General features: G+C 47.9%; 1 protein-coding gene across 1 annotated transcript in view; it reads left to right on the top strand.

Annotated features, from left to right (window-relative positions):
• Window positions 1-12,778, top strand: part of LOC311134609 (myelin regulatory factor-like) — a 56,211-nt gene that overhangs the window by 7,944 nt on the left and 35,489 nt on the right. The window contains exons 2-5 of the mRNA XM_084168344.1: window positions 2,036-2,198; window positions 2,754-3,047; window positions 7,909-7,970; window positions 12,678-12,778. The exon at window positions 12,678-12,778 is cut by the window's right edge and continues 128 nt beyond it. Of these exons, the coding sequence (XP_084024470.1) occupies window positions 2,036-2,198; window positions 2,754-3,047; window positions 7,909-7,970; window positions 12,678-12,778 (620 nt within the window). The remainder of the gene's footprint in view (window positions 1-2,035; window positions 2,199-2,753; window positions 3,048-7,908; window positions 7,971-12,677) is intronic.

The following is a 12,778-nucleotide window of genomic DNA, read 5'->3' as shown; positions in this document are numbered from 1 at the left end:
AGAGAGAGAGAGAGGGAGAGAGAGAGAGAGAGAGACAGAGAGAGAGAGAGAGATGAGAGAGATGGAGAGAGAGAGAGAGAGGGAGAGAGAGAGAGAGAGAGAGAGAGAGAGAGAGAGAGGGGATCATCTAACCATGGCCCACCCACTGTATACCTCTTACTGTTCCCTCTCTACCTAACCCAATCCACCCCTACTTCACCTCTTCTCTCTACCTAACCCAATCACCCCTACTTCACCTCTTCTCTCTACCTAACCAATCCACCCTACTTCACCTCTTCTCTCTACCTAACCCAATCCACCCCTACTTCACCTCTTCTCTCTACCTAACCCAATCCACCCCTACTTCACCTCTTCTCTCTACCTAACCCAATCCACCCCTACTTCACCTCTTCTTTGTCACACTCACTTCTTTACTGAAATCCCCCTATATAAATAGTTTGAGTGATATAGTGTTTGTGTGTTCTACATGTTGGTGTTTATGAGGATTATGGGGTAGGGTCATGTGTTTGGATTGGGGAGCTTTGCCTGAGAAGGGGTGAGTACGGTCCCACGTCCCTGGGACAATGTATAGGCGTCTCACTGGTAAACCAAACCCAGTAGACTAGCACAATGTATAGGCTACTCACTGGTTGTTGATGAGGAGGAGGAGGAGGAGGAGGAGGGGGGAGGAGGAGGAGGAGGAGGAGGAGGAGTAGGAGGAGGAGGAGGAGGAGGAGGAGGAGGAATCTTCGTAGTATAAGTACTATTGGTAGAAATGGAGATGGCAGAATTAGTATTTTAGATGTATTTTATCATGAGAGAAAGCAGTTTTTTGTTTTACAGAAAAGAAAGGGAACATGAAGAACAATGTAGCCAGATAAACTAACGAACTGACTCATCTGAACCAGATAAACTAAAAAACTGACTCATCTGAACCAGATAAACTAAAAAACTGACTCATCTGAACCAGATAAACTAACGAACTGACTCATCTGAACCAGATAAACAAAAGAACTGACTCATCGGAACCAGATAAACTAAAGAACTGACTCATCTGAACCAGGTAAACTAAAAAACTGACTCATCTGAACCAGATAAACTAAAAAACTGACTCATCTGAACCCAGCCGTCAGATGACCTGTCAACACCAACCCATCCTGTCTGGACTCAACACCAACCCATCCTGTCTGGACTCAACACCAACACACCATCTGGACTCAACACCAATCCATCCTGTCTGGGACTCAACACCAACCCATCCTGTCTGGACTCAACACCAATCCATCCTGTCTGGACTCAACACCAACCCATCCTGTCTGGACTCAAAACCAACACACCATCTGGGACTCAACACCAACCCATCCTGTCTGGACTCAACACCAACCCATCCTGTCTGGACTCAACACCAATCCATCCTGTCTGGACTCAACACCAATCCATCCTGTCTGGACTCAACACCAATCCATCCTGTCTGGACTCAACACCAATCCATCCTGTCTGGACTCAACACCAATCCATCCTGTCTGGACTCAACACCAATCCATCCTGTCTGGACTCAACACCAACACACCATCTGGACTCAACACCAACCCATCCCGTCTGGACTCAACACCAACCCATCCCGTCTGGACTCAACACCAACCCATCCTGTCTGGACTCAACACCAACCCATCCTGTCTGGACTCAACACCAACCCATCCTGTCTGGACTCAACACCAATCCATCCTGTCTGGACTCAACACCAACCCATCCTGTCTGGACTCAACACCAATCCATCCTGTCTGGACTCAACACCAACTTATCCTGTCTGGATTCAGATCCAGAAGGCCGTAGTGTAGGTCTTTAACGTTCCCAAACAGTGAAACAGAATCCAGCTTTACTCTCTATGGCCTAGTTTACACTCAGATGGTAGAACTGATTTACAACACATTAGCCACAACGGTTGGGAATTGTGATACAATAAATTATTTTTGATGAGTTTGGTCTGCACAACAATGTTTCCACAGCTCTCTTTCTTTTCTACCCCTCCCCCCTCTCTCTCTCTCTCTCTCTGCAGGTCATGATATTACCAGCTCCTTGGAGCCAGCGAACATTGACACCAGTATTCTGGAGGACTACATCACTAAGGAGGACTACATCACTAAGGAGGACTACATCACTAAGGAGGACTACATCACTAAGGAGGACTACATCACTAAGGAGGACGACAGCACTAACATGTGAGTGGCTCCTGGAAAACGGTATAAAAACGCAATTGGGTGTTTCTTATTGGACAGGTCCAGGTATTCCCTGTTTCAGTCAGTTTTCATCCGTTTTGGTACCTAATGATCCAGACCTGTTTGTGCTGTCTGTCGTTGTCATGCCAAACAACCGTAGGAGTTGGCTACAGCGCAAACAGGTCTGTGACTCAGCTTATCAATGCGACCAAACAAGAATGACGTCTAACCAGGGTTGTGTTCATTAGGTACCGATAGGGACTGACGACCTGGATTTGTCCAACAAGAAACATGATTTTTTTTTGTTTTCCGTTGCAAAACGCTTTAATATGTTTTCAACTGAGTGCCCTGATAAACACGACCCACCTCAACACACCAACTCATAACATGCTATTCTAGGGACGTTGCCATTTCCAACTGAACTAATATTAATACACAATCACGTGGTTGTCTGACCTGGCTACTTTAAGATGAATGCACTAACTGTAAGTCACTCTGGATAAGAGCGTCTGCTAGATGATCAAAATGTAAAATATGTTCTCCTCTGTGTTCCCCCAGCTGTTTCTCTGAGGTCCACAGCGGTGCCCCAGGCCCTAACTCCTACTCATCAACCCAGGCCGGAGTTTCCTCTTCTGGGGGTTTGCAGTGTGGCGTGAGCCCCACTATTCTCCTTCTTCAGGGAAACCCCCACTCCCACCCCCAGCCCCAGCCCTGCCAAACACCCTACCCCCCGTCCCTGGGTCTGCTGAGACACAACAACTACCCCTGCCAGGGGCAACAGAACCACCAGCAGAACCACCAGCAGCAGCAGAACCACGTCAAGCCTGAACACAGAGGACACTACGCACCAGGGTGAGCTGATGGGATGGGGACAGGGTGAGGGTGTGGGTCGGGGTGAGGGAGGAGGTCGGGGTGAGGGAGGGGGTCGGGGTGAGGGAGGGGGTCGGGGTGAGGGAGTGGGTCAGGGTGAGGGAGTGGGTCAGGGTGAGGGAGTGGGTCAGGGTGAGGGAGTGGGTTGGGGTGAGGGACTGGGTCGGGGTGTGGGAGGGGGTTGGGGTGAGGGAGGGGGTTGGGGTGAGGGAGTGGGTCAGGGTGAGGGAGAGGGAAGGGGTGAGGGAGGGGGTCGGGGTGAGGGAGGGGGTCGGGGTGAGGGAGGGGGTTGGGGTGAGGGAGGGGGTCGGGGTGAGGGAGGGGGTCGGGGTGAGGGAGGGGGTCGGGGTGAGGGAGTGGGTCAGGGTGAGGGAGTGGGTTGGGGTGAGGGACTGGGTCGGGGTGTGGGAGGGGGTTGGGGTGAGGGAGGGGGTTGGGGTGAGGGAGTGGGTCAGGGTGAGGGAGAGGGAAGGGGTGTGGGAGAGGGTCGGGGTGAGGGAGGTGGTTAGGGTGAGGGACATGGTTAGGGTGAGGGTGTGGGATGTGGTTAGGGTGAGGGACGTGAGGGAGGGTTAGGGTGAGGGTCGGAGGGGGTTAGGGTGAGGAAGAGGGAGGGGTGAGGGAGAATGGTTAGGGTGAGGGCGTGAGGGAGGTGGTTAGGGTGAGGGACGAGGTGAGGGTGAGGGCGTGAGGGAGGTGGTGAGGGGTAGAGGGAGGGTCAGGATCCGGGTCAGAGTGAGGGTGAGGGAAAGGGAGTGGGAGGGGGGGTGAGGGGTAGAGGGAGGGTGAGGGGGGGTGAGGGAGAGGGAGTGGGAGGGGGGGGTGAGGGAGAGGGAGTGGGAGGGGTGAGGGTGAGGGAGAGGGAGTGGGAGGGGGGGTGAGGGAAAGGGAGTGGGAGGGGGGGTGAGGGAGAGGGAGTGGGAGTGGGAGGGGGGTGAGGGAGAGGGAGGGGGAGTGGGAGGGGGGGTGAGGGAGAGGGAGTGGGAGTGGGAGGGGGGGTGAGGGTGAGGGAAAGGGAGTGGGAGGGGGGGTGAGGGAGAGGGAGTGGGAGTGGGAGGGGGGGTGAGGGAGTGGGAGTGGGAGTGGGAGGGGGGGTGAGGGAGTGGGAGTGGGAGGGGGGGTGAGGGTGAGGGAAAGGGAGGGGTGAGGGTGAGGGTGAGGGAGAGGGAGGGGTGAGGGTGAGGGAGGGTGTGAGAGTGACGGTTAGGGTGAGGGTGAGGGTTAGGGTGAGAGAAAGGGAGTGGGAGGTGGTGAGTGAGAGGGTGAGGGTGAGGGAAGGTGTGAGGGTGACGGTTAGGGTGAGGGTGAGGGTTAGGGTGAGAGAAAGGGAGTGGGAGGGGGTGAGTGAGAGGGTGAGGGTGAGGGAGGGTGTGAGGGTGACGGTTAGGGTGAGGGTGAGGGTTAGGGTGAGAGAAAGGGAGTGGGAGGGGGTGAGTGAGAGGGTGAGGGTGAGGGTGAGGGTGAGGGTGAGGGTGAGGGAGGGTGTGAGAGTGACGGTTAGGGTGAGGGTGAGGGTTAGGGTGAGAGAAAGGGAGTGGGAGGGGGTGAGTGAGAGGGTGAGGGTGAGGGAGGGTGTGAGAGTGACGGTTAGGGTGAGGGTGAGGGTTAGGGTGAGAGAAAGGGAGTGGGAGGTGGTGAGTGAGAGGGTGAGGGTGAGGGTGAGGGAGGGTGTGAGGGTGATGGTTAGGGTGAGGGTGAGGGTTAGGGTGAGAGAAAGGGAGTGGGAGGGGGTGAGTGAGAGGGTGAGGGTGAGGGAAGGTGTGAGGGTGATGGTTAGGGTGAGGGTGAGGGTTAGGGTGAGAGAAAGGGAGTGGGAGGTGGTGAGTGAGAGGGTGAGGGTGAGGGAAGGTGTGAGGGTGATGGTTAGGGTGATGGTGAAAGCTAGGGTGAGGCTGTGCTGTTTGGGACTATAGATGGATGAGGGGGAATGGTAGGGGACGGGAAACACAGCTGATATGTGTAGGAATTACAGAGGAAGATGACAGATTACCACACTACATATATAGAAACACTACATGAACAAAAGTATGTGGACACCTGCTCTTCGAACATCTCATTCCAAAATCATGGGCATTAATATGGAGTTGGTCCCTCCCCCTTTGCTGCTATAACAGCCTCCACTCTTCTGGGAAGGCTTTCCACTAGATGTTGGAACATTGTTGCGGGGACTTGCTTCCATTCAGCCACAAGAGCATTAGTGAGGTTGGGCCCTGATGTTGGGCGATTAGGCCTGGCTCGCAGTCGGCGTTCCAATTCATCCCAAAGGTTTTCGATGTGGTTGAGGTCAGGGCTCTGTGCAGGCCATTCAAGTTCTTTCACACCAATCTTGACAAACCATTTCTGTATGGACCTTGCTTTGTGCACGGGGAAACAGGAAAGGGCCTTCCCCAAACTGTTGCCACAAAGCTGGAAGCACAGAATCGTCTAGAATGTATTTGTATGCTGTAGCATTAAGATTTCCCTTCACTGGAACTAAGGGGCCTAGCCCAAACCATAAAAACCAGCCCCAGACCATTATTCCTCCTCCACCAAACTTTACAGTTGGCACTATGCATTGGGGCAGGTAACGTTCTCCTGGCATCCGCCAAACCCAGATTCGTCCGTCGGACTGCCAGATGGTGAAGCGTGATTCATCACTCCAGAGAACGCGTTTCCACTGCTCCAGAGTCCAATGGCGGCGAGCTTTACACCACTCCAGCCAACGCTTGGCATTGCGCATGGTGATCTTAGGCTTGTGTGCGGCTGCTCGGCTATGGAAACCCATTTAATGAAGCTCCCGACTAACAGTTATTCTGCTGACGTTGCTTCCAGAGGCAGTTTGGAACTCGGTAGTGAGTGTTGCAACCGAGGAAATATATTTTTTACGCGCTACGCCCTTCAGCAATCGGCGGTCCCGTTCTGTGAGCTTGTGTGGCCTACCACTTCGCGGCTGAGCCATTGTTGCTCCTAGACGTTTCCACTTCCCAATAACAGCACTTACAGTTGTCCGGGGCAGATCTAGCAGGGCAGAAATTTGACAAACTTGTTGGAAAGTCACTGAGCTCTTCAGTAAGGCAATTCTATTGTCAATGTTTGTCTATGGAGATTGCATGGCTGTGTGCTCAATTTTATACACCTGTCAGCAACGGGTGTGGCTGAAATAGCCGAATCCACTAATTTGAAGGGGTGTCCACATACTTTTGTATATACAGTGTATTCGGAAATTATTCAGACCCCTTCCCTTTTTCCACATTTTGTTTCGTTACAGCCTTATTCTAAACTGGATTAAATAAAACAATTTCCTCAATCTACGCACAATACCCATAATGACAAAGCGTAAACAGGTTTTTAGAAATATTTGCAAAAACAGAAATACCTTATTTACTTAAGTATTCAGACCCTTTGCAATGAGACTCAAAATTGAGCTCAGGTGCATCCTGTTTCCATTGATCATCCTTGAGATGTTTCTACAACTTGATTGGAGTCCACCTGTGGTAAATTCAATTGATTGGACATGATTTGGAAAGGCACACACCTGTCTATATAAGGTCCCACAGTTGACAGTGCATGTCAGAGCAAAAACCAAGCCATGAGGTCGAAGGAATTGTCTGTAGAGCTCAGAGGCAGGATTGTGTCGAGGCACAGATCTGGGGAAGGGTACCAAAAAAGTTCTGCAGCATTGAAGGTCCCCAAGAACACAGTGGCCTCCCTCATTCTTAAATGGAAGAAGTTTGGAACCACCAAGACTCTTCCTAGAGCTGGCTGCCCAGCCAAACTGAGCAATCTGGGGAGAAGGGCCTTGGTCAGGGAGGTGACCAAGAACCCGATGGTCACTCTGACAGAGCTCCAGAGTTCCTCTGGCACCATCCCTACGGTGAAGCATGGTGGTGGCAGCATCAAGCTGTGGGGATGTTTTTCAGCGGCAGGGACTGTGAGGGAAAGATGAACGGAGCAAAGTACAGCGAGATTGTTGATGAAAACCTGCTCCAGTGCGCTCAGGACCTCAGACTGGGGTGAAGGTTCACCTTCCAACAGGACAATGACCCTAAGCACACAGCCAAGACAACGCAGGAGTGGCTTCGGGACACGTCTCTGAATGTCCTTGAGTGGCCCAGCCAGAGCCCGGACTTGAACCTGATCGAACATCTCTGGAGAGACCTGAAAATAGCTGTGCAGCGATGCTCCCCATCCAAACTGACAGAGCTTGAGAGGATCTGCATAGAAGAATGGGAGAAATGTCAGACTCGAGGCTGTAATCGCTGCCAAAAGTGCTTCAACAAAGTACTGAGTAAATGGTCTGAATACCTATGTAAATGTGTCATTATTGGGTATTGTTTGTAGATTGATGAGGGGAAAAAAACAATTTAATCAATTTTAGAATAAGGCTGTAACGTAACAAAATGTGGAAAAAGTCAAGGGGTCTGAATACTTTCCGAATGCACTGTGTAGTGTATATTGTGCCACTGCAACAACCCAGCTTTGCCTGCTACTTTTAGAGCAGTAATATAATATTTATATATATATATATATAATATAATATATATTTGTAATATCAAAGTGAGATACAACTTGAAAAGATAATCATAGTATCTCCCATTTAACCAACGTTGCTGTGAGCAAGAGTCAGACTCATGTCTACAATGACGTGATAATCTTTCTTCATCTATTAAACTAGATTCACACCACAGACACCCTCATCTAAGTCACCGTTATGTAATCAGTGCTTGATTAAACTATCCTTGGACAAATAAACCATTGGGAGAGTGGAGAGGGGAGGAAGGCAGATATCAGAAACTAGAGTCCACATTACAGACAACAGACATCTTTATACCAACCTTATCCATATCTCTCCACAATGTTCCAGGACGCTCCCTGAGTCCCCCCCAGACTCCAGCTCTGAGCCATACTCCCCTCAGCAGGTCAATGGTAAGTCTGACCCCTCTTTACCCTAGACTCTCTTCCACCTCTCTCTATTATGCTGTGGTTGTGAAGGAGAGGGAATTTAAGGTATAAAAGAACAAAGAATATGGTGTTGGGGTTGGGGTTGATGGAGTAAAGGATATGGTGTTGGGGTTGATGGAGTAAAGGATATGGTGTTGGGGTTGGGGTTGATGGAGTAAATGATATGGTGTTGGGGTTGATGGAGTAAAGGATATGGTGTTGGGGTTGATGGAGTAAAGGATATGGTGTTGGGGTTGATGGAGTAAAGGATATGGTGTTGGGGTTGGGGTTGATGGAGTAAAGGATATGGTGTTGGGGTTGATGGAGTAAAGGATATGGTGTTGGGGTTGATGGAGTAAAGGATCTGGTGTTGGGGTTGATGGAGTAAATGATATGGTGTTGGGGTTGATGGAGTAAAGGATATGGTGTTGGGGTTGATGGAGTAAAGGATATGGTGTTGGGGTTGATGGAGTAAAGGATATGGTGTTGGGGTTGGGGTTGATGGAGTAAATGATATGGTGTTGGGGTTGATGGAGTAAATGATATGGTGTTGGGGTTGATGGAGTAAAGGATATTGTGTTGGGGTTGATGGAGTAAATGATATGGTGTTGGGGTTGATGGAGTAAAGGATATGGTGTTGGGGTTGATGGAGTAAAGGATCTGGTGTTGGGGTTGATGGAGTAAAGGATATGGTGTTGGGGTTGATGGAGTAAAGGATATGGTGTTGGGGTTGATGGAGTAAAGGATATGGTGTTGGGGTTGATGGAGTAAAGGATATGGTGTTGGGGTTGATGGAGTAAAGGATATGGTGTTGGGGTTGATGGAGTAAAGGATATGGTGTTGGGGTTGATGTAGTAAAGGATATGGTGTTGGGGTTGATGGAGTAAAGGATATGGTGTTGGGGTTGATGGAGTAAAGGATATGGTGTTGGGGTTGATGGAGTAAAGGATATGGTGTTGGGGTTGATGGAGTAAAGGATATGGTGTTGGGGTTGATGGAGTAAAGGATATGGTGTTGGGGTTGATGGAGTAAAGGATATGGTGTTGGGGTTGATGGAGTAAAGGATATGGTGTTGGGGTTGATGGAGTAAAGGATATGGGGTTGGGGTTGATGGAGTAAATGATATGGGGTTGGGGTTGATGGAGTAAATGATATGGGGTTGGGGTTGATGGAGTAAAGGATATGGTGTTGGGGTTGATGGAGGAAAGGATATGGTGTTGGGGTTGATGGAGGAAAGGATATGGTGTTGGGGTTGATGGAGGAAAGGATATGGTGTTGGGGTTGATGGAGTAAAGGATATGGTGTTGGGGTTGATGGAGTAAAGGATATGGTGTTGGGGTTGATGGAGGAAAGGATATGGTGTTGGGGTTGATGGAGGAAAGGATATGGTGTTGGGGTTGATGGAGGAAAGGATATGGTGTTGGGGTTGATGGAGTAAATGATATGGTGTTGGGGTTGATGGACTACGATGTGTCAGCTCAGCTCTTCTAATGGCGCCGGAGGGGATGGCTGCCGCTATTTTGTGTGTTTTTTAGCGTTGTTTGTAACTTATTTTGTGCATAATGTTGCTGCCACCGTCTCTTATGACCGAAAAGAGCTTCTGGACATCAGAACAGCGATTACTCACCTCGATCTGGAGGAAGATTTTTTCTTTAATGAGTCCGATGCAAAGGATATACTGTTTCTCCCGGACCAGGCCCAAATCCCTGTCATTCACATGAAGAAAAGACGGATATACAGGGGCCGCAGATCTGGGTGCCTTGTGAGAATTTGTCGGCGAGTGGGTAACCCGCCTCTACCATCCGTTCCATTGGTCAACGTGCAATCACTGGAGAATAAACTGGGTGAGCTCCATTGGAGACTATCCTACCAACGGGACATTAAAAACTGTAATATCTTGTGTTTCCACGAGTCGTGGCTGAACGACGACATGGATAATATTCAGTTGTCAGCTCAGTGGTAAAGGACTACGATGAAGCACCGTAGGGTTTTCCGTGCATCGGCAGGACAGAGCAGCTACGTCCGGTAAGACGAGGGGCGGGGGTGTGTGTCTATTTGTCAATAACAGCTGGTGAGGGATGTCTAATATTAAAGAAGTCTCGAGGTATTGCTCCCCTGAGGTAGAGTACCTCATGATAAGCTGTAGACCCACTATCTACCAAGAGAGAGTTTTCATCTATATTATTCGTAGCCGTCTATTTACCACCACAAACCGATGCTGGCACTAAGACCGCACTCAACGAGCCGTATAAGGACATAAGCAAAGAAGAAAATGCTCATCCAGAGCCGGCGCTCCTAGTGGCCGGGGACTTTAATGCAGGCAAACTTAAATCCGTTCTACCTAATTTCTACCAGCATGTCACATGTGCAACCAGAGGGAAAGAAACTCTAGACCACCTTTACTCCACACAGAGACGCGTACAAAGCTCTCCCTCGCCCTCCATTTGGCAAATCTGACCATAATTCTATCCTCCTGATTCCTGCTTACAAGCAAAAACTAAAGCAGGAATTACCAGTGATTCGCTCAATACGGAAGTGGTCAGATTGTTTTGCTAGCACAGACTGGAATATGTTCCACATTTGGTGGGGTTGAGAAAGGGTGGGGTATTTCAAAACTGTAGGACAAAACTAGTGTTTTTGCTGACATTACTGTAGTATTTACTACAGAGTTTGTTTGCGGTTAATACTGTAGTATTCTACAGTATACCATTAAATTCTATAGTAAGTACTACACATGATCGAGGGATACTACAGTGTGGAGTATACTATTCTATAGTATACTGCTAAATTCTATAGTAAATACTACACGATCGAGGGATACTACAGTGTGGAGTATAGTATTCTATAGTAAACTGTAGTATTTTTTTCATGTGGGCTGCTATGTTAAATACCTGATGGAAACTCCGAAATGTTCGCATAACAGCTGGATTACGTGTAGTATATTTCTATAAATTTCTCACAGAAAGTTGTAGTAGGCAACACAAAGTCTACGTGCGTCAATGTTCTTACGTCCTGCCCCCCACCCACACCCGTGTTGGTCTTTCCCATCAGTGAGAAGGTGTGGAAGGTCTTATCTGATTGGCCGAGCTCCAGGAAGGAACAATGGAAAGTACCATTAGCCTAGGGTGGAGGGAACCTGGCCTGATTACACACTAGATCACAGAATTAAATACGATAGCACTGTATTTATGTATTGGATTTACACACTGCCTTCAGAATGTATTCACACCCTTTTGACTTTTTCCACATTTTGTTGTGTTACAGCCTGAAATTAAAATGGATTACATTTAGATTTTGTGTCACTGACCTACACACAATACCCCATAATGTCAAAGTGGAATTATGTTTTTAGAAATGTTTAAAAATTAATAGAAAATGAAAAGCTGAGATGTCTTGAGTCAATAAGTATTTAACCCCCTTGTTTTGGCAACCCTAAATAAGTTCAGGAGTAAAAAGTCACATAAGTTGTATGGACTCACTCTGTGTGCAATAATAGTGTTTAACATGATTTTTGAATGACTATTACAATACTAACCTAATTGACAGAGTGAAAAGAAGGAAGCCTGTACAGAAAGAAAATATTCCAAAACATGCATCCTGTTTGCAATAAGGCACTAAAGTAAAACTGCAAAAAATGTGGCAAAGAAATTAACATTATGTCCTGAAAACAAAGCATTATGTTTAGGGCAAATCCAACACAACACATCACTGAGTACCACTCTTTCATATTTTCAAGCATGGTGGTGGCTGCATCATGTTATGGGTATGCTTGTCATCGGCAAGGACTGGGGAGTTGTTTAGGATAAAAAACAAATGGAATAGAGCTAAGCACAGGCTAAATCCTAGAGGAAAACCTGGTTCAGTCTGCTTTCCACCAGACACTGGGAGATGAATTCACCTTTCAGCAGGACAATAACCTAAAACACAAGGTCAAATCTACACTGGAGTTGCTTACCAAGACGACATTGAATGTTCCTAAATGGCCTAGTTACAGTTTTGTCTTAAATCTATAGAAAAACTTGAAAATGGCTGTCTATCAATGATCAACAACCAACTTGACAGAGCTTGAATAATTTAAGAATATTGTGCAAATATTGTACAATCCAGGTGTGCAAAGCTCTTAGAGACTTACCCAGAAAGACTCACAGCTGTAATCGCTGCCAAAGGTGATTCTAACATGTATTGACTCAGGGGTGTGAATACTTATGTAAATCAGATGTTTCTGTATTTAATTTTCTATAAGTTTGCAAAAATGTCTAAAAACATGTTTTAATTTTGTCGTTATGGGGTACTGTGTGTAGACGGATTAGGAAAAAAACAATTTGATCCATTTTGAATTCTCAGGCTATAACAACATGTGGAATAAGTCAAGGGGTATGAATACTTTCTGAAGGCACTGTATCTTACATTCACATCTATTACAACACTGTGTCATCTGAGGGTTTTCCTGGTAAAAGATTGTATGTGAACCTGGCCACAGATTATCAATAGTAGCATTCAAAACCCCCAAATACACTGGACAATGAACCCCGGTTTGACCCTGGGTCTGTCTTCAGTGTATTTGGGTCAAGTTATCAGACTAAGTGATAATCAGGGAATTGTTCTCCTATTGTATATACCATCAGATGATGTGATGACCAGAACACTCAGAACTTGATGATGCATAAAAATGTATTCCTCCCTGTCTTCCAGACATTCACATGCTGAGGACCATGACACCAGAGAACATGTGTCACATGACCCCGCCGCCGCTCCCCCCGCACGGCCACGGTTATCCCAACATGCACCGGGAC

Source organism: Coregonus lavaretus (genome assembly GCF_964263955.1).
Source record: "Coregonus lavaretus genome assembly, chromosome: 9".
Taxonomy (NCBI): Eukaryota; Metazoa; Chordata; class Actinopteri; order Salmoniformes; family Salmonidae; genus Coregonus; species Coregonus lavaretus.
The sequence above is the reverse complement of the archived record's forward strand: the minus strand, read 5'-3'. Positions and strand labels throughout refer to the sequence as shown.